Raw genomic sequence first — 25,188 nt, 5'->3', positions numbered from 1 at the left:
ACAGAGACTGGACTGTGTGTATGTGTGTGTCGGTGCCAGCCAGCACAGACAGGAGACTCGAATACGCAGAGTTCGTTTGTATTGTTTCTTTATTGATAGTTGATAGAGTTTTTTCTATGTTTTACTTTGTGTTTGCTTTTAATAAATAGTTACTTATGATGTGTTTCCTCCTTTCATTGATCTGCATCCTTGAATCCTGCATATATTTTGTTACAGTCAGGCAGCATCTCTGAAGAACGAGGAGAGTGACCTTTTTGGGTCGAGACCCTTCTTCAGTCTGACTGCTGCGCCACTCTATCCAGGGGTGTGAGGTGGCTGGTGGTCTTCATAGACTCACACCCCGTGGAAACTTGCCCTCCGGCCCAACCGGCCCATGTCGACCAACATGTATGTCCCAGCTACACTAGTCTCACCTGCCTGCGTTTGGCCCATATCCATGTACCTGTCTAATTGCTTCTTAAACGTTGCGATAGTCCCTGCCTCATCGACCCCCACCGGCAGCTCATTCCATACATCCACCACCCATAAGGGGTGAAAAGGTTACCCCTTAGATTCCTATAAAATCTCCCCTCCCCCTATACCTATTTCATTCAATACCTATATATCTCCCAAAAAAGTTTTTCAAAAAATTGGACTCAGACATTACAAATTTTATATGGGATTATAAATCCCATAGAATACAAAGAGCACACCTTAATAAATGAAAAGAGTTGGGGGGTCTAGCGCTCCCTAACGTTATGTATTATAATTGGGCAGTAAATATTAAAAATATGATTCACCTGCTGGACAATTCTGCCCAGCAGGTGGACTGGATTGTAATGGAAAGAGAGGACTGCTCTCCATGTAATATAGGAGCGACTCTCCTCTCACCAATACATCTGAATAACAAAAATTATAATAAAAATCCAATTATACATAGCACAATTAGAACATGGAAACAAATAAAACAGAATCTAAAATTAAGAAACCTATCTCTTTTAACACCAATAGTTAATAATCCATTGTTTAAACCATCAATTATAGACAAATCATTTATACAATGGGAAAGAATGGGAATCAAAACGCTCGGAGATCTGTATGGATTGGGAAAATTACTATCATTTCAACAACTACAACTGAAATATAATTTGAAAAATAATCAATATTTTAAATATCTTCAAATTTGTGATTATCTGAAAAAATACACAAAAGACTATCATAATATGCCTACAGACTTACTGGATGAAGCAATGAAGACAAAGGCGGAATCAGCGAATCTAATATCGTACTTATATAACATCATCTTAAACATAGAAATACCCACAACTGATGGAATTAGAAGAGACTGGGAACAAGAATTAGCTATAAAAATTTCAAAAGAGAGCTGGGATAATCACTTACTACAGGTGCATAAATGTTCGGTCAACGTACGACATACTCTTATCCAATTCAAAACATTACATAGACTATATTATTCAAAAACTAAAATAAATAAACTCTTCCCTAATGTCTCACCCATCTGTGATAAATGTCTGTGTCAAGAAGCTACCATAGCGCATTCTTTTGTTTTTTGTACAAAAATCCAAAAATTCTGGAATGAAATATTTGACATCTTTACAAAATTAATTAAAATAAAACTGGTACCAAAACCAGAATGGATTATTTTTGGAATATCGGAAGGTAACCCTGAACTAAACGTGTTTCAGAAGAATTTACTCAATTACGGGCTAATAATGGGAAAAAAAGCTCATACTTAAATTCTGGAAAAATGCGCCTACACCAACAATAAAAATGTGGATATCAAATATGTTTGAAACACTACATCTGGAAGAGATGAGATTCCTCTTAGCAGGCAAAGCAGACCACTTCCAAAAGTTTTTGGAAACTATTACAGACCACTACGTTTTTGGAACTATTACAAGCATAAGGTGCAATAGTAATCTAAAACATAAATAAATAAATCAATAAATAAAAGGTGCCAGGATCTGGCAACGGGGGGTAAAAAAAACTACAAAAACAGACTTGGTTGGTTGTCCCCTTTCTGCGGAGTTTAATGTTATAATAGAGCGATTGTTTCTCCTTTCTTTTTCCTTCTTTTCTAGGGTCTACTTTCTTTCTTTACTTCCTTCTCTAACTTCTTTTCTAATGGGCTTTCTTTTCTCAACACTCTCCTGCACCTTCACGACTCTTGCGCACTTTCCTTACTTCCTTTACTTCTATCTTTTTCTTAAAGCTCAAAAAATGAAGCGGTACAAAAAAATGTATTAAGACTGTATTAAGAATGTATTAAAAATGTGTTGTGTATTATTGTAACTTACCGTACTTCTAATAAAAAAAAAAAAAATAAAAAAAAATAAATAAAAAAATAAAAAAAGAAATCTCCCCTCCCCTTCACCTTAAACCTATGGTCCCTTGTTCTCGATTCCCCTACTCTGGGCAAGAGACTGTGCGTCTACCAGATCTATTCCTCTCATGATTGTGTCGGTGTTGGATGGAGCGAGAGGGGAGAGGTTCCTGGTGTTGAAGTTGAAGGATGAGAGGGTTTCTTATAGAAACATATAAAATTCTGAAAGGAAAAATGTTCCCCATGTTGGAAAAATGTCCTGAACCAGGGCCCACAGTTTAAGAATAACGGGTAGGCCATTTAGGACTGAGATGAGGAAAAACGTTTTCAGCCACAGAGTTGTGAATCTGTGGAATTATCTGCTACAGACGGCAGTGGAGGCCAATTCACTGGATGTATTCAAGGGAGAGTTAGATTTAGCTCTTGGGGCTAAAGGAATCATAGAAACATAGGAAATAGAAAATAGGTGCAGGGGGAGGCCATTCGGCCCTTCGAGCCAGCACTGCCATTCATTGTGATCATGGCTGATCGTCCCCTATCAATAACCCGTGCCTGCCTTCTCCTCATATCCCTTGACTCCACTAGCCCCTGGAGCTCTATCTAACTCTCTCTTAAATCCATCCAGTGACTTGGCCTCCACTGCCCTCTGTGGCAGGGAATTCCATAAATTCACAACTCGCCACAATTTCCCACCTCAGTCTTAAAGAGGTTGGACAGGCTAGATGCAGGAAGATTGTTCCCGATGTTGGGGAAGTCCAGGACAAGGAGTCACAGTTTAAGGATAGAGGGGGAAATCCTTTAGGACCGAGATAAGAAAAAAAAATTCACACAGAGAGTGGCGAATCTCTGGAACTCTCTGCCACAGAAGGTAGTTGAGGCCAGTTCATTGGCTATATTTAAGGGGGAGTTAGATGTGGCCCTTGTGGCTAAAGGGATCAGGGGGTATGGAGAGAAGGCAGGTACAGGATACTGAGTTGGATGATCAGCCATGATCATATTGAATGGCGGTGCAGGCTCGAAGGGCTGAATGGCCTACTCCTGCACCTATTTTCTATGTTTCTATGTAAATTACCTCCCCTTTATTCTAAGACTGTGGTCCCTGGACTCGCCCAACATTGGGAACATTTTTCCTGCATCTAGCTTGTCCAGTCCTTTTATAATTGTATATGTTTCTATAAGATCCCCCCTAATCCTTCTAAACTCCAGTGAATACAAGCCTAGTCTTTTCAATCTTTCCTCATATGACAGTCCTGCCATCCCAGGGATCAATCTCGTGAACCTACGCTGCACTGCCTCAATCACAAGGATGTCCTTCCTCAATCCAGGGAGAAAGCAGGAACTGGGTACTGATTGTGGATGATCAGCCATGGTCATATTGAACGGCGATGCTGGCTCGAAGGACTAAATGGCCTCCTCCTGCACCTATGTTTCGGGGCAGGTTGGTTTGGAGGTTATTTCTGGTGTTGCTGGAGTGACAAGGCAGGTTAGGGGCGTGTTGGTTTATTATCTTCCTTGCAAGGTTTGCTCCGCCTCTCTCTGCCAGTGGAGAGACACAGACACAGAGACAGAGACGATGCAGCAACGAGCGGTAAGTGGAGACCCGGCGCCCCCGGACCACAAATGTCCAAATGAACTGTGTGACCACCGGCGCCCCCGAACCTTCCCAACCCAACCCAACCCAACCCCGCACCGCCCACCAGTCTGTCCCGGCCGGACCCTGCGCCATCCCGGCATGAATTGCCACTGGAGCCGGCCTTCATCTCCCGTCTCCATCAGCTGGTGGTTTTGTGCAGAGCCGGGCAGGAGCAGGCAGGCAGTCCATGCATATGGGCATGAGGTGGAAACGTTGCAGGCTCGTGTATGTCTGTCTGTGTGTGTGTACATGACTGCGTATGTGTGCGTGTTTGCATGTATGTATGTGTGTACATGACTATGTGTTTGCATGTATGTTTGTGTGTGTATTTTGACACAAATGCTGGAGTAACTCAGCGGGTGAGGCAGCATCTCTGGAGAGAAGGAATGGGTATGTATGTGTGTTTGCGTGTATGCTGCCTTATGTATTATATATATGCATGTATGTGTTTCCGTGTGCATGCATGCTTGATTGCATATTTGCAGGCGTGTGTATGTTTGCATGTGTGCATTTGCGTATGTGTGTGTTTGCATGACACGTACACACGCAAACACACACACACATAAACAAATACTGTGTCTGTATGTGTGCATGTGTGTAGGTATGTATATGCATGATGTATGTGTTTGCGTGTTTGTGTGCAAGTGTGCGCATTTACTGTGTATGTGTGTATGTGCGTGTACATGTCTATGTGTTTGCATGTGTGCGTATGCATAAGTGTGTGCGTATGCATATGTGCGTGTATGTATGTGTGTATATATGTGTGAGTGTGTGTACATGTCTATGTGTTTGCATATGTGCGTATATGCATATGTGTGTGTGTTTGTGTGTGTGTGTACATGTGCATATGTGTGTGTGTGTGTGTACATGTGCATATGTGTGTGTGTGTGTGTACATGTGCATATGTGTGTGTGTGTGTGTACATGTGCATATGAGTGTGTATGTGTGCATGTATTAATTTTCTGTTGTATTGGATGCGGTGTCCGGGTTGTGAAGCGGCCAGCCCCGGTGGGTAGAGGCAGGGAGTGTGAGACCCGGCAGAGTCTGGGGTCAGTGACAGGTGAGCGGTGATACTGACACCGACACAAAAGGCCTCTCCATTCATCCACCCGGCCTGGTAAATATTGCATAGCGTTGCCGGGGAGTCACGAACAGGACTATCAATGTGTGTGTGTGTGTGTGTGTGTGTGTGTGTGTTGTCCAACAGTGGCCTGTAAGGAGATCACGTTTTGTTAAATGATAGTTTTTACACAAAAATTGCAATCTGCAATTAATTGTAGTGAGAGGCTGTGTCTTTGCTGTTGTGAATGTGATTGAACTGTGGAGAGAGAGAGAGACTGTGCACGCGTGTTGGTGAACGCGCATTGCGCGTCCCCGCACTGGTGCAGAGTTGTGTACATAGAAACATAGAAATTAGGTGCAGGAGTAGGCCATTCGGCCCTTCGAGCCAGCACCGCCATTCAATATGATCATGGCTGATCATCCAACTCAGTATCCCATCCCTGCCTTCTCTCCATACCCCCTGATCCCTTTAGCCACAAGGGCCACATCTAACTCCCTCTTAAATATAGCCAACGAACTGTGGCCTCAACTACCTTCTGTGGCAGAGAATTCCACAGATTCACCACTCTGGGTGAAAAATGTTTTTCTCATCTCGGTCCTAAAAGATTTCCCCCTTATCCTTAAACTGTGTCCCCTTGTTCTGGACTTCCCCAACATCGGGAATAATCTTCCTGCATCTAGCCTGTCCAACCCCTTAAGAATGTTGTAAGTTTCTATAAGATCCCCCCTCAGTCTTCTAAATTCTAGCGCGTACAAGCCGAGTCTATCCAGTCTTTCTTCATATGAAAGTCCTGACATCTTGTAGGAAGAAATATATCTTTACTCTGGCAAAGACCAGGCTGACAAGATAGAGCAGATGCTGAAATCCTGAGCAAAACTCAAAGTGCCGGGGGTGGTCCCCAGATCCCAATGAAAGGACAAAAGACGTTCCTTTAGGAAAGAGATAAGGAGGAATTTCTTTAGTCAGAGGGTGGTGAATCTGTGGGATTCTTTGCCACAGACGGCTGTGGTGACCAAGTGTTTAAGAAGGAACTGCAGATGCTGGAAAATCGAAGGTAGACAAAAGTGCTGGAGAAACTCAGCGGGTGCAGCAGCATCTATGGAACGAAGGAAATAGGCAACGTTTCGGGACGAAACGTTGCCTATTTCCTTCGCTCCATAGATGCTGCTGCACCCGCTGAGTTTCTCCAGCACTTTTGTCTACCTGTGGTGGCCAAGTCAATGGATAAGGCAGAGATAATTAGATTCTTGATCAGTACGGGTGTCAGGGGTTATGGGGAGAAGGCAGGAGAATGGGGCTAGGAGGGAGAAGGAATAGACAATGACCCGAATGGCCTAATTCTGCTCCTATCTTAGTTCAGTTCAGTGTTATTTGTCATATGCAGGTCAACACAGGGTCAACGGTACAATGAAATGTGTTTGACAAGACAACAGGTCACCTCAGCAATGATATTACAAGGATAAAAATAAGATTTAAAAAAAGATAAGATGAGAGTGACATTGGTAGGTAAAAGACAATAATAAATAAAATAATCGACATATATGATGTGTTTATGAGTTCAGAAGCCTGATGGCCTGATGATAAAAACTGTTCTTAAGTCTGGTGGTATGTGCAGCCATATTATCTATTGAGGGAGTGCAGTGCAGGTTTACAAGGTTAATTCCCGGGATGGCGGGACTGTCAAATGCTGAGAGAATGGAGCGGCTGGGCTTGTACACTCTGGAGTTTAGAAGGATGAGAGGGAATCCCATTAAAACATATAAGATTGTTAAGGGCTTGGACACGCTAGAGGCAGGAAACATGTTCCCGATGTTGGGGGAGTCCAGAACCAGGGGCCACACAGTTTAAGAATAAGGGGTAAGCCATTTGGAACGGAGACGAGGAGACACATTTTCTCACAGAGGGTGGTGAGTCTGTGGAATTCTCTGTCTCTGAGGGCGGTGGAGGCCGGTTCTCTGGATGCTGTCAAGAGAGAGCTAGATAGGGCTCTTAAAGATAGCGGAGTCAGGGGATATGGGGAGAAGGCAGGAACGGGGTACTGATTGGGGATGATCAGCCATGATCACATTGAATGGTGGTGCTGGCTCGAAGGGCCGAATGGCCTACTCCTGCACCTATTGTCTATTATCACTGGAGAGAAGGAACAGGTGACGTTTCGGGTCGAGACCCTTCTTCAGACCACCATCCAGCATCTTCCTCACATCCAGCAGCTGATTCATCACCTCATCCACCATTGCAAGCCATCTCATGGGCAGCGTGGTGGCGCAGTGGTAGAGTTGCTGCCTCACAGCGCCAGAGACCCGGGTTGGATCCTGACTATGGGCGCCGCCTGTACGGAGTTTGTACGTTCTCCCCGTGACCGCGTGGGTTTTCTCCAGGTGCTCCGGCTTCCTCCCACATCCCAAAGCCGTGCGGGTTTGCAGGCTTATTGGCCCTCTATAAATTATACCAAGAGAATGGTGATATTTTGTAGAACTAGTGTGAACAGTTGACGGATATTCGGCGTGGTACCAGTGGGTTGAAGCACCTGTTTCCATGCTGTGTCTCGAAACTAAAAGATCTCTTCAAAAAAGAGAAGTGTTGTATTAGCCAAACTGACTTAAAAATAATTATCGAGCGACAATAAGGCTGTACACAGGTCAGGTATTTGTAAGTTGGGGAGGTTCTGCACGAGGATGTAGCCATAAGAACTGCAGATGCCGGATTATAATTAAGGGCACAAAGTGCTGGAGTAACTCCGCCTGTCAGGCAGCATCTCTGGAGGACATGGATAGGTGGATGTTTCGGGTCAGGACCCTTCTTCAGACTGATTGGCGCAGGGGGAAGAGAGGAGGGGGCAAAGCCCGGCGAGTGATAGGTGGATACAGGCGGGCTGGGGGGGTTGATGGGTGGACAATGGCCAGAGATGAAAGGAAGCCAAAGGACTGTGGAAGACAAAAATGCTGGAGAATCTCAGCGGGTGAGGCAGCATCTATGGAGCGAAGGAAAAGGCAACGTTTCGGGTCGTGACCCTTCTTCACTGTGGGATGTGTCTGAGAGCTAATGTTTGGCAGGTTCTGAGGATGAGTCCCTTATCCAAAACCCTACAACGTTGGCAAGATCCTTTACCACAGAGGCTGCTTGACTGCTTGGGTTCTTCCGTCATTTTCCCATTTGCCTTTAGTTTCTAGATGATACCAGCATCCTGCATTTTATGTATGTATGTGTGTGTGTGTTTGCCTGAGTGTGTGCGTGTGCACACATGTTAGTGTATGTGCATGTGTGAGTGTGTGCGCACGTGTGCACTTGTTTGTGTGCGTGCGTATGTGTGCGTTTGCCCGTGCGTCTGTGTGTGTGTGTGTGTGTTCCTGCATGCATGCGTGTCTGTGTGTGTGCCCGTGATCCGTGTGTGCATGTGCGTCCGTGTGTGTGTGGGTATGCGCGCTTGAGTTTATTTGCGTATGTGTGCGTGTGTGTTGCTGCATGCATGCGTGTGTGTGTGCCCGTGAGCTGCGTGTGCATGTGCGTCCGTGTGTGTGTGTGTGGGTGTGCGCGCTTGTGTATTTGAGCGTGTGTGTGTGAGGAAGACAGGAAGATTAGTGACGAAGGAATTCGGCGTGAAAGTTAGCCCAAGGCTGCCCAAAGGAAAGGATACTGAAGGCTACTACAGTTCAACATGGACACAGTGTGTGCAGAGATTACCAGGAACTGAAACAAAATCTTGTGCTCAAACAGAACAACAGAACACTGTTCTCTCCAGATTAAGAGGTTAATGTGTTGCGTTAATATGGACAATGAGCTAATCAGGAGATGAAGAGGTTAACGGGTTCACTAGATTGGTAATCGGGATTGACGGGTTAGATCGACGCTAAACTGGGCCACTTGTTGGGCAGGGGAGTGAAGGGGCAAAGTGGACGTTGTGTCGGGCAGCGCGATGAGGGGGAGGGTCAGGATTATTTTCAACTCCCCCTCCCATTCCGAATCCGACCTTTCTGTCCTGGGCCTCCTCCATGGCCAGAGTGAGGACCACCGTAAATTGGAGGAGCAGCACCTCATATTTCGCTTGGGCAGTCTGCACCCCAGCGGTATGAACATTGACTTCTCTAATTTCAGGTAGTCCCTGCTGTCTCCTCCTCTTCTCTGCTCTTCCTCAGCCCACTTTGTCCGCATCTTCCTTTCTTCTTCCCGCCCCTCCCCCACCCTTACATCAGTCTGAAGAAGGGTCTCAACCCGAAACGTTGCCTATTTTCTTCGCTCCATAGATGCTGCTGGACCGCTGAGTTTCTCCAGCATTTTTGTCCACCTTCGATTTTCCAGCATCTGCAGTTCTTTCTTAAACGGATTATTTCCTCTGATCAGTTGGTTTGAATCTCGCTCCAGGGATCCACAATATCCAGGCTGATAATTCGGACCATCACTGAGGCTGGTGTTAGGATAAGACATCAAACAGAAGTCCTGGTGATGGGCACAAAATGCTGAAGTAACTCAGCGGGACAGGCAGCATCTCTGGAGAGTCGAGTCTCGACCTGAACCTAAAATTTGAGGAAGGACATTCTTGCTATTGAGGGAGTGCAGCGTAGGTTCACAAGGTTAATTCCCGGGATGGCGGGACTGTCATAATAGACAATAGACGCAGGAGTAGGCCATTCGGCCCTTCGAGCCATTCAATGTGATCATGGTTGATCATCCCCACTCAGTACCCCGTTCCTGCCTTCTCCCCATATCCCCCGACTCCACTATCTTTAAGAGCCCTATCTAGCTCTCTCTTGAAAGCATCCAGAGAACCGGCCTCCACCGCCCTCTGAGGCAGAGAATTCCACAGACTCACAATTCTCTGTGTGAAAAAGTTTCCTTGTCTCCATTCTAAATGGCTTATCCCTTATTCTTAAACTGTGGGCCCTGGTTCTGGACTCCCCCAACATCGGGAACATGTTTCCTGCCTCTAGCGTGTCCAAACCCTTAATAATCTTATATGTTTCAATAAGTTTCAATATGTTGATAAAGTGGAGCTGCTGGGCTTGTATACTGGAATTTAGAAGGATGAGAGGGTTTCTTCAAGAGAGAGAGTCAAGGGTGTTTTATTGACGATGTCCCAGATGGACAATGAAATTCATTGTCTTATTGAAACATATAAGATTGTTAAGGGTTTGGACACGCTAGAGGCAGGAAACATGTTCCGGATGTTGGGGGAGTCCAGAACCAGGGTCCACAGTTTGAGAATAAGGGGTAAGCCATTTAGAACGGAGACGAGGAAACACTTTTTCACGCAGAGGGTTGTGAATCTGTGGAATTCTCTGCCTCAGAGGGCGGTGGAGGTCAATTCTTTGGATGCTTTCAAGAGAAAGTTAGATAGGGCTCTTAAAGATAGCGCAGTCAGGGGGATATGGGGAGAAGGCAGGAACGGGGTACTGAATGTGGATGATCAGCCATGATCACAGTGAATGGCGGTGCTGGCTCGAAGGGCCGAATGGCCTACTCCTGCACCTATTGTCTATTGTCACCCATTCCTTCTCTCCAGAGATGCTGCCTGAGCCACTGAGTTACTCCAGCATTTTGTGTCTATGGTTTAAACCAGCATCTGCAGTTCCTTCCTGCACATGAATAGGTGACATTTCGGGTCGAGACCTTTCTTCTGACTGATAGGTCCCGACCCGAAACGTCACCTAGCCAATTTCACCAGCGATGCTGCCTGACCCACTGAGTTACTCCATTATTTTGTGTCTACCTTTGTATTTATATACTTATCTACTTGTATTAATATACTTCTATCTGACCTTCCTTCAACCTCTGGTGCTGCTGAGAAAGAATGCAAGTCTGTCCAGTTTCTCTGTGCCAGGCAGTATAATGGCAGGTTCTCTGGATGCTTTCAAGAGAGAGCTAGATAGGGCTCTTAAAAATAGCGGAGTCAGGGGATATGGGGAGAAGGCAGGAACGGGGTACTGATTGGGGATGATCAGCCATGATCACGTTGAATGGCGGTGCTGGCTCGAAGGGCCAAATGGCCTACTCCTGCACCTATTGTCTATTGAAGCTCTCGAAAGCCTCCAAATTATTTTACAATCTTGACTTCTCTAACTTCAAGTAACCCTCGCCTACCCTCTCTCTCCTTCCCTCCCCCACCCTAATCGACGTGCTAGTTTCGCTGTCGTCCTGTCACTGTCGGCACAACTCGTTATCACCTATCCAGCACCCAACAATGGATCATTGTGGGCTCCACCGTTCCTTTTCTATCTTTCATTCGTTTGTTCTGTTTACCTTCTCTATCTCTTGTTCCCCTCTCCACTGACACTCCATCTAAAGGGTCCCCACCGGAAACGTAACCCATTCCTTCTCTCCAGAGATGCTGCCTGACCCGCTATTCCCCCCCCCCCCCACCCTGAAGAAGTGTTTAAGAAGGAACTGCAGATGCAGGAAAATCAAAGGTTGACAAAAATGCTGGAGAAACTCAGCGGGTGAGGCAGCATCTATGGAAACATAGGAAATGGGTGCAGGAGTAGGCCATTCGGCCCTTCGAGCCTGCACCGCCATTCAATATGATTATGGCTGATCATCCAACTCAGTATCCTGTACCTGCCTTCTCTCTGTACCCCCTGATCCCTTTAGCCACAAGGGCCACATCTAACTCCCTCTTAAATATAGCCAATGAACTGGCCTCAACTACCTTCTGTGGCAGAGAGTTCCCGAAAAGTCGCCTATTTCATTTGCTCCATAGATGCTGCCTCATCCACTGAGTTTCTCCAGCATTTTTGTCTAACTTCTGTCTGAAGAAGGGTCTCGACCAGAAAATTTACCTATTTCCTTCACTCCATAGATGCTGCCTCACCCGCTGAGTTTCTCCAGCTTTTTTGTCTACCGCTGAGTTACTCCAGCATTTTGTGTCTACCTTTCGATTTAAACCAGCATCTGTAGTTCTTTCCTAAACAACCTACAAGCTTGTGAGAGGAAACCGAAGAACTCGGAGGACACCAATGCAGGTCACAGGGAGAACGTACAAACTCTGAAGAAGGGTCCCGACCTGAAATGTCACCTCCCAATGTTCTCCAGGAATGCTGCCTGACCTGAATGTACAAACTTCTCTCACTTCAGGTAGTCCCGGCATTCCCTCTCTCTCTATCCCTCCCCCACACAAGTCGCACCAGCTTCTCGTTTTCGCCCAACAAACAGCTAACAATGGCCAGTTTCCTATATCATCGTTACTTTTTTGCATATCTTTCATTCATTGTTCTTTATCTCTCCACGTCACCGTCTATAGTTCTCGTTTTTACTTATCCCATGTGACCAGAACTGCACGCAATGCCAAAGATCCTCTAGTACCTTGGCGCAATGCTCCATAGGTGGCCTGTCCAAAGTTGTATGAAAACTGCAACATGACTTCCTGAAGACAGACACAAAATGAGTAACTCAGAGGGTCAGGCAGCATCTCTGGAGGGAAGGGTGGCATGGTGGAGCAGCGGTAGAGTTGCTGTCTTAGAGCACTTGTAGCGCCAGAGACCCGGGTTCGATCCCGACCACGGGTGCTGTCTGTACGGAGTTTGTACGTTCTCCCCGTGACCTGCGTGGGTTTTCTCCAAGATCTTTATAACAAGAGGAATGAATATAGGAGCAAATAGGTCCTTGTGCAGTTGTACAGAGCCCTAGTGAGACCACACCTGGAGTATTGTGTGCAGTTTTGGTCCCCTAATTTGAGGAAGGACATTCTTGCTATTGAGGGAGTGCAGCGTAGGTTTACAAGGTTAATTCCCGGGATGTCGGGACTGTCATATGCTGAGAGAATGGAGCAGCTGGGCTTGTACACTCTGGAGTTTAGAAGGATGAGAGGCAATCTTATTGAAACATATAAGATTGATAAGGGTTTGGACACACTGGAGGCAGGAAACATGTTCCCGGTGTTGGGGGAGTCCAGAACCAGGGGCCACAATTTAAGAATAAGGAGTAAGCCATTTAGAACGGAAACGAGGAGACACTTTTTCTCACAGAGAGTAGTGAGTCTGTGGAATTCCCTGAGGGCGGTGGAGGCAGGTTCTCTCGATGCTTTCAAGAGAGAGCTAGATAGGGCTCTTAAAAATAGCAGAGTCAGGGGATATGGGGAGAAGGCAGGAACGGGGTACTAATTTGGGATGATCACGTTGAATGGCGGTGCTGGCTTGAAGGGCCAAATGGCCTACTCCTGCACCTATTGTCTATTGTCTATCTTGTGCTTCCTCCCACACTCCATAGACGTACAGGTTTGTAGGTTAATTGGCTTGGGAGAGTGTAAAATTGTCCCTAGTGTGTGTAGGATAACATTAGTGTGCGGGGATCACTGGTCGGTGCGGACTCGATGGTCCGAAGGGCCTGTTTCCGCGCTGTATCTAATCTAAACAAAAAAGAATGAGTGAAATTTCGGGTCGAGACACTTCTTTAGACAGTCAGGGGAGAGGGAAACAAGAGATATGAAAAGGCACAAAGAACAAATGAATAAAAGATATGCACAGCCAGATGATCAAAGATAGGTGGAGCCCACAATGGTCCGTTGTTGGCTGTGGAGAAGGGATAATGAGTGGATAAAAACAGTGAAACTAAGCAGGACTCAGGATGACGTCCTGACCCTTATACTCACTGCCCCGACTGATGAAAGTGGACATACCAAACGCCTACTTTGCCACTCTACTTTCTTGGACACCATTACTGGTATTAGCGATTTAATTTAAGAATTTATTTAATTAACGGAATTTAAACCCACTGCCTGTCGTGGGATTTGAACACTAATCGTTGGATTACTAAAGCAGATTTTGGAAAACTGGTCAACAAAGAGAAGCAGCGTGGCACGGGGAATGTTAATTAGTCCCTTTTTAAAGGGAATCAGAGATCAGATTTTTTACATAGAACCAGACTCTAACCTGTTCAGTCTGAAGAAGGGTCTCGACCTGAAACATCACCCATTCCTTCTCTCCAGAGATGCTGCCTATCCCGCTGAGTTACTCCAGGTTTTTGTGTCTATCTCCAGTTTAATACAGTGCAGAAACAGGCCCTTTGGCCCACTGAGTCCGTACCGACCAGCGATCCCCGCACATTAACACTACCCCGACACACACTAGGGGCAATTTGTACATTTACACCAAGCTAATTAACCTACAAACTTGTACGTCTTTGGAGTGTGGGAGGAAACAGAAGATCTCGGAGACAACCCACGCAGGTCACGGGGAGAACGTGCAAACTCCGTACAGACAGCACCCGTAGTCCGTATCGAACCTGGGTCTCTGGCGCTGTGAGGCAGCAACTCTACCCCTGCGCCACCGTGTCTTGCGTAAGAAGGAACTGCAGATGCTGGTTTACACCGAAGATAGACACAAAATGCTGGAGTAACTCAGCGGGACAGGTAGCATCTCCGGGGAAAAGGAATAATGACATTTCGGATCAGACTGAGTGTCAAGGAGGGGGACACTGGAGGTGTGGGAAGGTACAGAGCAAAGCAGAGCCTGCATCGATGGCTCAGGAAATGTGGAGCCCACAATGGTCCATTGTTGGCTGGTGGCAAGGTGATAACGAATGAATACAAATGGTGAAATTAGCAATTGGATTAGGGCGGGGGGGAGGATGGAGAGAGGGAATGGAGGGCTCACTTGAAGTTGTGGTTCTAGACCTGACCATGAAGGCCCGTTGCCATGACGACGTTGCAGGGTGGGCCTGGCCAAGCCTAGCCGTGGTGTCCTCTGCCGCGTGCGGTCCACGTGCTCGGCTTCTTGGAGCGGCGTCCGGGTCCAGCAGATCCCCAGGCTGCTGCAGGGCTTCCAGCAGCCCACTCCCCCGTTCAGGCCCACCAGGTGGGTTTCTGTGGGGTCCAGCTCTGTGGAGGGTGAGCCGGAAATCTATGTTCATGTGAGCTGGCCAAGCGAAATACCAGGCGCACTTCCTGTCTTACCTGTCTTCCTCTGTTCAGTTCTGCAGAGGGATCCCTGTGTTGGCGTACAGCGTCGCTCCTTCCTTCACCTGCACCGTACATGGGTCGGAAAGATCGGATTAACTCCCCCCTCCCCAGCGCTCTGGCAATCGGACTGAAGAACAAGGTTCAAGTGATCTCCAGAGGCTACAATCTCTCTCCCCCACCCTCCCACTGGTGGTTTGAGTGGCTGAGGATCGAGGATACCGCTGGTTTGGAGTTTTACCGTTGGTGTAGGCTTAAGAGGTCCAATAGGCCAAGGTAAAGGACAGCCATCTTGGGGGGAGTAGCGATCCCTGCTCATTAACACTGCCTTACACACAATAAGGAACAATGATCACATTTACACCACGCCAATTCGGCCCTTCGGCCCAACTCTGCCCATGCTGACCCAAATGTCCCATCCAAGCTAGGCCAACCATTTGGCCCATATCACTCTGAACCTTTCCTATCCATTATCTATCTTTTAAATGGTAATCAGTGACTTTTAATTTGTACCTGTCTCAATTACCTCCTTTGGCAGCTCGTTCCATACACCCACCACCCTCTGAGTGAAATATTTGCCCTTTAGGGGCCTTTTAAATCTTTTCTTCCCCCATCTCACATAAAAGTCCACTGGTTATTGATCACCCTATTCAGGGTAAGAGACCCTATCTATCCCCCTCATGATTTTGAGCATCTCCGCTAGATCACCCCTCAGCCTCCAGAGCTCCAAGGAATAAAGCACTTGGCTGGCCAACCTGCCCCTCTAGTTCGGGCCCTCGAGTCCTGGCAACATCAGAGGGGGGAGGATGGGGTTTCAGCGACCCCTCTGGCTTTAGTTGGAGAGGGGGGGATGGATATGATGTTGTCAGGCCCCCAGGTCTATGGTGCCAGCTGCCTGCCCTCTGGCACTGGGGACTTGGTGACCAGGCTCCCTCCACAAGGCCCGCCGGCCAACGGCTCCTGGCCCCTGCTGCCCCCCGCCAGGAGCTGCTGCTGGGGACGGGGTGCATTGGGGCCGGCTGAGGACGGGGCCCGGCAGCTGGGGCCGAGCCAGGAGGCGGTGGGGCCCACCGGCCGTGAGAGGGTGCAGCAAGGTGGCGAGGCAGCACCCGGAGAGGGAGCTCCGGCCGGCGAGGACGCAGAGGGCGAGTCCTGTCACGGAGCTGGTCTCCTCGCAGAGCTAGAGGGTGGCTCCTGCCATGGAGCAGGTCCCCCTGTGGAGGTGGAGGGTTGGCCCTGTCATGGAGTTTGTCCCCTCGCTGAGCTGGATGATGGGTCCTGTCATGGAGCTGGTCCCCCCCTGGAGGCAGAGGGTGGGTCCTGTCATGGAGGTGGTCCTCCTGTGGAGCTAGAGGGTGTGCCCTATCATGGAGATAGCCAGGAGAATGGGCCCATTGATAGAGCTGGCCTGATAGTGGAGAAGGGGAGGGGGCCCCCTGATGGAGCTGACCCCAGTTTGGAGGCAGGTGATGGGCCCTACCGTGGAGCCAGCGGGGAAACTGGTGGGCCCCCTCATGGAGCAGGCCACACCGTGGAATTACAGTGTAGGCCCTGTCACGGAGCTGGCCAGCTGGGAGACCCACGGGACTGTGGTGATGGCGATGGCAAAGATGGTGCCTTTACAGAGGAGATGGAACTCCAGCGACGACAGTGTGCCCGTCGGAGAACCCAGGCGGGCAAAGAGAACGCGACGGAAATGAAAGGCGTGTTGAAAACCCATCGCCATGTATCCCTGGAGCTCTCTGGTCCCATCTCTGTGGCTCCCACAAGGCCGGTAACCATGACGATGGACGCCATTGATGGTCAGGCCTATGGATCCTGGGAGTTCTCCGGTTCCACCTCAGTTGCTGCCAAAGGCCCAGTAACCACGGCGATGGGGGCTATGGAGGATCGGGCCTTTGGATCCTGTTCCACCTCGACTGCTCCCACAAGCCCAGTAACCACGGCGATGGGCGCCATGGAGGATCGGGCCTATGGATCCAGGGAGTTTTCCGGTCCGAACTCAGTTGCTCCCACAAGCCCAGTAACCACGACGACGGCCCCCGACGATGACTTTGGGACGTTCGAGCAGGCGGGGAACCTGGTGGTGTGGGCAGCGGCGGCGGGGCCCGTGTGGCTGGAGGACGAGAATGGGATCGGCGGCAGCGGGAACCAGGAGGACAAGGCGCAAGACGGAACGTGGGCACCTTGGCCTGAGGAACTTGCAGAAACCGTACAGCACGGAACAAGTCACGGTAAACAGGGCACCAACATTGGAGAGGTGGGGGGCGGATAGAACATAAAACAGTACCGCACAGGAACGGGCCCTTCGGCCCACTATGTTCAGTTTAGTTTATGATTGCCATGTGTGTAATTTAGAGATACAGCACGGAAACAGGCCCGAGTCCGCACCACCCAGCGATCCCCGCACCTTAACGCTATCCTACACACACTGGGGAAAAATTACATTTATATTTACCCCAAGCCAATTAACCAGCAAACCTGTACGTTTCTGGAGTGTGGGAGGAAACCAGAGCACCCGGAGAAAACCCACGCAGGTCACGGGGAGAACGTGCAAACTCCGTACAGACAGCACCCGTGGGCAGGATTGAACCTGGGTCTGGTGCTATGGGGCAGCGACATTATCTCTGTGCCACCGTGCTATCCAGCCAGAGAAAAGACCATCGATGAACAGTGGGCGGCACGGTGGTGCAGCGGTAGAGTTGCTGCCTCGCAGTGCCAGAGACCCGGGTTCGATCCTGACGATGGGTGCTGTCTGCACGGAGTTTGTACGTTCTCCCTGCGACAGTGTGGGTTTTCTCCGGGTGCTCTGGTTTCCTCCCGCACTCCAAAGACGTACAGGTTTGTTGGTTAATTGGCTTCTGCAAAATTGTAAATTGGCCCGCGTGTGTGCGGGATAGTGCTAGTGTGATCGTGGATTGTCACCTTGTCATGGTGGAGATGCTTGTGTGGTCCAGAGATCCTGAGAGCGATGCCGTCTGGAGCTATACTCCTGGTAGAGCCACCCATGGCGGTAGGGTCGAGGGGGAGGTCTCTGACAAAGAGCAATCCAACCAAGACCTCAACGGTGGAACAGGCGGAGGACGACGGCTGACCTTAGTGGAAGGCGGATGAAGGCTGCAGCAGAAAAGGGTCTCCGGTCGTCTCGGACTCCATGCCACTGGATTCTGACCCAGCTCTGTCAAGGACCTTGTGGTGGCTGTCTATGCACCAATCTCCCCACGTCAGAGAGTGGTAGCTGTGTGGAATGAGCTTCCAGTGAAGGTGGTGGTGGAGGCAGGTTCGTTTTTATCATTTAAAAATAAATTGGATAGTTATATGGATGGGAAAGGAATGGAGGGTTATGGTCTGAGTGCAGGTATATGGGACTAGGGGAGATTATGTGTTCGGCACGGACTAGAAGGGTCGAGATGGCCTGTTTCCGTGCTGTAATTGTTATATGGTTATATGGTTAAGCAAAGTCACACACCTGTAGGCGTCCTCCATATAGGAAATAGCCCCCTGGAGACACCCATGGTCACCCATGGCCGAAGGGGGCCTAAGAAGAAGATGGCGTGATCGCTGTTCAGTGCAGCATTACAGATATATTGTCTTGTTCTGCATATTTTTTTTTCGGTTTATCAAATGAAATCTTTGAATATGTTATGCAGAGGGTCAGAGGCCAAATCTTTGTATGTTTGTTTAGGGTCAGAGGCCAAAGGGGACTGGTTACGTGTGTGACGTTTTGGTTCACTTTCCAAAGAATGGGCCTCCTGTGGCGAGCTTGCAAATGGCCGCTTGGGTTGGACGCCATCTTGAATGAGCATCCGCTTCCTGTGCTGTACTGTTCTATGGTGAGGTTGGTTGGGAGGGATTGGGGGGAATCGAGGGCAGTGTATGTTTTACCGGATGTCTGTTTGTGTCTCCAGGGTTCGGTGACGGAGCGGCGGAGAGCTGGGAGAGCACGAGTCCTCGCGGCAGCCCCGGCCCCACCTCCAGCGGTGCCTGGCAACCCTTCCAGCGGGGCAGTATGGGCAGCGGCTTCGGTGCTTTCCCGCTGAGCGAGCGGCAGGCGGCGCGGTGTGGCCTCGGACAGCCCTGGTGGCTCACCGGCACGCCGGTGCGTACAACCTTCCCAACGGAGGATTCTTCCGTGTCCGCACGGGGCAGAGTAAGTGAAGATAGACACAAAACGCTGGAGTAACTCAGCGGGACAGGCAGCATCTCTGGAGAGAAGGAATGGGCGACATTTCGGGTCGAGACCCTTCTTCAGACTGAGGGACAAGGGTCAAGGGGAGAGGGAGGCACAGAGATAGGGAAGGGTAAGGTGTGAAAACGAGAGGTCAAAGTGAATCTTCAGGTGTGAGATTTTACACTTCTGTACCTCTTGCCCGATGGGAGAGGGGAGAAGAGGGAGTGAGACTGATAGTACAGTGCATGAGGGCAGTGTAACTTGGCATCATGCTCAGCACCGACTCTGTGGGCTGAACGGCCTGTTCCTGTGCTGTACTGTTCTGCGGACACAAAAAGCTGGAGTAACTCAGCGGGAGAGGCAGCATCTCTGGAGAGAAGGAATGGGTGATGTTTTGGGTCAAGACCCTTGAAGAGACAGGTCTGAAGAAAGGTCTCACCCATTCCTTCTCTCCAGAGATGCTGCCTGTCCCGCTGAGTTACTCCAGCATTTTGTGCCTGTCATCAGAATCACACTTTATTCGGCAAGTATGTTTTGCAACATACGAGGAATTTCATCGGCCAGGTTAGTCATTCAATTAAAAGCAACCGATCAGTCAAAAACACATTTTAACATGAACATCCACCACAGTGACTCCTCCACATTCCTCACTGTGATGGAAGGTGAAATAAAGTTCAAGTCCTTCCTTTTGTTCTTCCTCGGTCGGGGGCCTCAAGCCCCCGTTGACAGACGATCTTGACTCCCATAGCTGGCGGTGTTCGGGCCCTCCGCATCGAGGCGATCAAGCTCTGAATCTGGGGGATGTCAGCTCCCCCGCGTCGGGGCTGGTCGAGCCTTCCGCGGCTTTGGAGCTCCCGACTCAACCTCACCCGAGAATGCGAGCCCTTGATGGTAAGTCCGCAGTCCGCGGTTGGAGCGATCCCAGGCAAGGGATCCGCTCCGATGCTAAGTCCGCGCCCCGCGGTAGGACTCATGACAGTCCGAGGAGGCTTCCAGCTCCATCGATGGTAGGCTGTAAAGCCCGGAGAATGTGATCCGAAAATTGATCACATCTCCGGGAAGGTAAGAGCTTGAAAAAAAGTTCCCCCCTCCACCCGCATAAAACAAACCAAAGAACATTAAAACAAACTTTGCACTAAAAATAACAAAAAGAAAGAAAAAACGACCAGACTGCCGGCAGGGCAGCCATCTCCCCGGCGCCCCCTGGTGGTCTTATGGTATAAACCAGCACCTGCAGTTCCTTCCTAGGCAGTAGTGTTCTATGTTCTGTGTGTAGCCGCATATCTCTGTCCTGACTCGCCTCTGCTTGGTTTCCAGGGTGACGTGGAGTCCGTGTTGCGCTCTTGTTTCCCCGCCGTCCCCTGCAGCAGCGGCACATGCGATGCATGCCCCACTCTGGGATGCATTCTGGACGGCACTGATGCGACCGGGGAGGAAGGAGCCGCCAGGTAATGTTGTCCCCACGGCCCGGTATGCGGCACGCCACACGGGGGTCATAAGGTCATGTGATAGGAGCAGAATTAGGCCATTCGGCCCATCATGTCTACTCCACCATTCAATCATGGCTGATCTATCTCTCCCTCCTAACCCCACCCTCCCGCCTTCTACCCCATAATCCCTAAAATAGACACGTACTATTTACAATTTACCAAGCCAATTAACCTACAAACCCGCACGTTTTTGGTTTAGTTTAGAGAAATCAGGGCTTTCGGCCTACTGAGTCCGTGCCGACCAGCGATCCCCGCACATTAACACACTGGGTACAATTTACAATTTTAACCAAAACTAATTAACCTATACACCTGCACGTCTTTGGAGTGTGGGAGGAAACTGGAGCACCCGGAGAAAACCCACGCAGGTCACAGGGAGAACGTACAAACTCCGTACAGACAGCACCCATGGTCAGGATCGAACCTGTGTCTCTGGCGCTGTGAGGCAGCAACTCTACCGCTGCACCATAATTTATATTAGACCATCTCATGTTTGCCGTACACAGGCTGTGTCCTCACTGGAGCCTATTCCATTGTCCAGACTTGTCCTCATATTTTGTTTCATTTCACCTTGCTATGTACGTAGAGGCCATTAGGTCCATCAAATCCATGCTAGCTCTCAGAGAAGTCCAAGGTATCCCATTCCCCCATTTATTTCCCTGGTACCCATCCCTTCAGGATCAAATAAAAAGGAACTGCAGGTGCTGGTTTACATTGAAGATAAATACAAAATGCTGGAGTAACTCAGCGGGACAGGCAGCATCTCTGGATAGAATGGAATGGGTGACGTTTTGGGTCTGAAGAAGGGTCTCGACCCGAAAGGTCACCCATTCCTTCTCCCCAGAGATGCTGCCCGTCCCGCTGAGTTACTCCAGCATTTTGTGCCCACCCTCGGGATGGAACCGCTGTAAGTGAGCAGCTCCACCGTCCCACCTTGAACCAGATCTTCCACCCAGGATGTGTAGAGGCAGTGGGACTCAGCGGTCGGGGTGTGTAGGAAGGAACTGCAGATGCTGGTTTACACCAAAGATAGACACAAAATGGCCGTTCCTTCTACCCGGAGATGCTGCTCGATCTCATTCGATCATCCGCCCTCCCGGGCGTATGTGCTGCACTGGTGCGTGTTTCACCCCCCCTTCCCCCCGTTGTGTTGCAGGAGCCGGGCCAGCGAGTTGTGGGCGACTCTACGGGACGTGGATGAGGCCGTCGGCCTGAAGCAGCGACACGGGTGCCGGAGTCACGGGCTGCTGCTGGCGGCACTGAGCGTGGATCCTGCCCTCACGGTGAGTTTCGGCTCACCCCACCCCAACCCACACCGCCCTCGGGTGCTTGCATGGGATTAGGAGGCCATTCGGCCCATCCTCGCCACGCCAGACCTCATCGCAGGCCCATTGCATTAGTGGCCAACACGCCGAGTCCTGGCTCACTCCGTCCGGCCCTCTGGGTACTTGTCGATGCCCTTTCTGTGGCCACTCTTCGCATACCTTGAGTGTGAATATCCCCGTAACAATGAAGTATCATTCATTCATCTGGTGTCGGCATGGAAGGAGGAGGCCACTCGGCCCATCGAGACTATGCCAGATCTCAGAGCAAGCCAGCTTAATTGGTAGATACAAGGAACTGCAGGTGCTAGTTTACTACGAAGGGCACAGAGTGCTGGAGTAACTCAGCGGTTCGGGCAGCATCTCTAGGGAACATGGTTTGGTAATGTTTCGGGACGAGGCCCTTCTTCAGTACAGTACAGGAAAAATATAACCTATCCGTACTGAAGAAGGGTCTCGACCTGAAACATCACCTAACCATGTTCTCCAGAGATGCTGCCTGCCCTGCAGAGTTACTCCAGCACTTTGTATCCCGCTGTATTGGTAATGTTTAGTTTTGAGATACAGCATGGAGACAGGCCCATCGAATCCACGCCGACCATCGATCACAATAGTAGTATGCATTCCCATTTACTCACGCACCAAGGGGCCAATTAACTTACAAACCCGCATGTCTGGGATGTGGAAGGAAACCGGAGCACTTGGAGGAAACCTGCCCCTCTCCGCATGTATTCCCTTCCCCATTCAGGTCTCTCCCCTTTATTTGCAGCCCATTTATTTTCTCTTGCATGTCTGCCTCACTTTACGTCCTCTGTCGATGGCTTTGTCTCTGCTTCCTCCAGGACCCCCCGCTGGGCGGCATGACAGCCCTGGACCCATCCCCGCTGTCCGCCAGGGACAACAGGTTGGAGACGTTCCCGTCTCCGGTCAGCTCCGGCTGGGATCCCCGGGACTTAACGTTGATCAAGGTAGGCCGGAGTGGACAAGCCAACCATGTCACCCCGTTAAAATCCCTCTCGAGGACTATTGATATAGACAATAGACAATAGGTGCAGGAGTAGGCCATTCAGCCCTTCGAGCCAGCACCGCCATTCAATGTGATCATGGCTGATCATCCCCAATCAGTACCCCGTTCCTGCCTTCTCCCCATATCCCCTGACTCCGCTATTTTTAAGAGCCCTATCTAGATCTCTCTTGAAAGCATGAATTGATTTAGACTGAATTGATTTGAATTGAATGAGATTGAATTGAACTGAACTGAATTAGATTTAAACATTACTTTAGACATACTGTGCCGAAACAGGCCCTTCGGCCCATCGGGTCTGCACTGACTACCGTTCACCCCATACACTCACATTATCCTACACACACTGGGGATAACTTTGCAATTTTACTAAAGTAATTCACCTACAAACCTGTACGTCTTTGGAGTGTGAGAGGAAACCGGAGCACCCCGGAGAAAATCACAGGGAGAACGTGCGAACTCCACACAGACAGCACCCTTAGTAAGGATCGAACCCGTGTCTCTGGCGTTGTGAGGCAGTAGCTCTACCGCCAGGCCTCATTTGGATTGAATTGAAACATACAGGAAGGAAGCAGGCCCTTCGGCCCACCATGTCCATGCCGACCATCGATCGCCCGTTCACGCCAGTTCCATGTTATCCCTATGTTTCACATCCACTCCCTATGCACTGGGGGCAATTTACAGAGGGATGATTAACATCCAAACCCGCACGTCTTTAGGATGTGCGAAGGAAGACAGAGCACCCTTGCGTTCACAGGGAAAACATGCAAACTCCGCACAGACAGCATCTGAGGTCAGGATCGAATCTGGATCTCTAGTCAAGTCAAGTCAAGAGAGTTTATAGTCATGTGTCCCAGATAGGACAATGAAATGTGCGGTGGGGCACCATGCCACCTGGTTTGAAATCTGTTTATAGAAACATAGAAACATAGAAAATAGGTGCAGGAGTAGGCCATTCGGCCCTTCGAGCCTGCACCGCCATTCAATATGATCATGGCTGATCATCCAACTCAGTATCCTGTACCTGCCTTCTCTCCATACCCCCTGATCCCTTTAGCCACAAGGGCCACATCTAACTCCCTCTTAAATATAGCCAATGAACTGGCCTCAACTACCTTCTGTGGTAGAGAATTCCACAGATTCACCACTCTCTGTGTAAAAAATGATTTTCTCATCTCGGTCCTAAAAGATTTCCCTCTTATCCTTAAACTGTGACCCCTAGTTCTGGACTTCCCCAACATCTGGAACAATCTTCCTGCATCTAGCCTGTCCAACCCCTTAAGAATTTTGTACGTTTCTATAAGATGCCCCCTCAATCTTCTAAATTCTAGCGCGTACATGCCGAGTCTATCCAGTCTTTCTTCATATGAAAGTCCTGCCATCCCAGGAATCAGTCTGGTGAACCTTCTCTGTACTCCCTCTATGGCAAGAATGTCTTTCCTCAGATTAGGAGACCATATATCCTGAAGGAAATGCTGGATGTGTTGTCAATGTGCGGGGGAATAAAATAATCTTAAAGTAGAGGGGTTGGACACGGAGGGAAGGGGCCGCTATACTGTGCTGTCGTTCTCCACTGACAGGGTGTAGGAACTGCCCTGGTTAGACACAGAGTCAAGTTCCCTGTGCATGCACCTGCCTTACCCTCTGCCCGCCCTTGTGCTCCGTTGCAGGACTCGCTCCCCCAGCACCAGGTGAACGGCCTCAGCCCCAGCCATCGCCTCCAGGCCTTCTTTTATCAGTGGGCGCAGGCCGACAGGAACGGGAGGAACAAGAGTGCCTGCGATGTCAACAAGAACCACATGGCGTGAGACCCGGGGGGGGGGGGCGACCCTCTCCGTCTCTCGGAGAACTCTTTTACATGGACTTCTAACTCCAAGTTGTGACATCCAGGACAGTTTCACAAGTTATCGGAGTAGAATTAGGCCATTCGGCCCATCGAGTCTACTCCACCATTCAATCATAGCTGATCTCCACCTCCTAATCCCATTTTCCTGCCTTCTCCCCACAACCCTTGACACCGTTCTAATCAAGTTTGCTCTTGGAAAAGGTGTAAGGCAATGGGGATGGTTCCTAAGGGGTGGGGAATTGTAGAAATGTAGATATTCCCGAAGGATTGGAGCAATATTCCTGAAACCACCATTGTTTTTCCTGCATTTCAGAATGCCAGGAGCAAATCCAGCTGTTTAGTTTAGTTTGGTTTAGAGATACAGCGTGGAAACAGGCCCTTCGGCCCACCGAGTCTGTGCCGACCAGCGATCACCCCGTACACTAACACTATC

The 25,188-nt window shown here is 49.4% G+C and overlaps 1 protein-coding gene across 1 annotated transcript; it reads left to right on the top strand.

The window, feature by feature from the left end:
- Positions 1–3,877: 3,877 nt before the first annotated feature.
- LOC116967810 lies at positions 3,878–25,188 on the top strand. The gene is made up of 7 exons (XM_033014413.1): positions 3,878–3,911; positions 14,918–17,136; positions 18,811–19,052; positions 20,391–20,521; positions 21,720–21,846; positions 22,728–22,853; positions 24,580–25,188. The coding sequence occupies exons 2-7, from the start codon at positions 15,753–15,755 to the stop codon at positions 24,715–24,717; spliced, it is 2,148 nt and encodes a 715-aa protein (XP_032870304.1). The 5' UTR covers positions 3,878–3,911; positions 14,918–15,752; the 3' UTR covers positions 24,718–25,188.

Source organism: Amblyraja radiata, chromosome 41 (genome assembly GCF_010909765.2).
Source record: "Amblyraja radiata isolate CabotCenter1 chromosome 41, sAmbRad1.1.pri, whole genome shotgun sequence".
Classification (NCBI taxonomy): domain Eukaryota; kingdom Metazoa; phylum Chordata; class Chondrichthyes; order Rajiformes; family Rajidae; genus Amblyraja; species Amblyraja radiata.
Note: the sequence above shows the minus strand (reverse complement) of the source record. Positions and strands in the feature narration are given on the sequence as shown.

Bases quoted from the DNA above. Each gene is read 5' to 3' on its own strand.
- LOC116967810 (XM_033014413.1), top strand. From the start codon at position 15,753: ATGGATATGATGTTGTCAGGCCCCCAGGTCTATGGTGCCAGCTGCCTG. The intron at 17,137-18,810 runs GTAAACAGGGCA...TTGTGTCTCCAG, and splicing joins ACAGCACGGAACAAGTCACG to GGTTCGGTGACGGAGCGGCG. The intron at 21,847-22,727 runs GTGAGTTTCGGC...TGCTTCCTCCAG, and splicing joins GCGTGGATCCTGCCCTCACG to GACCCCCCGCTGGGCGGCAT.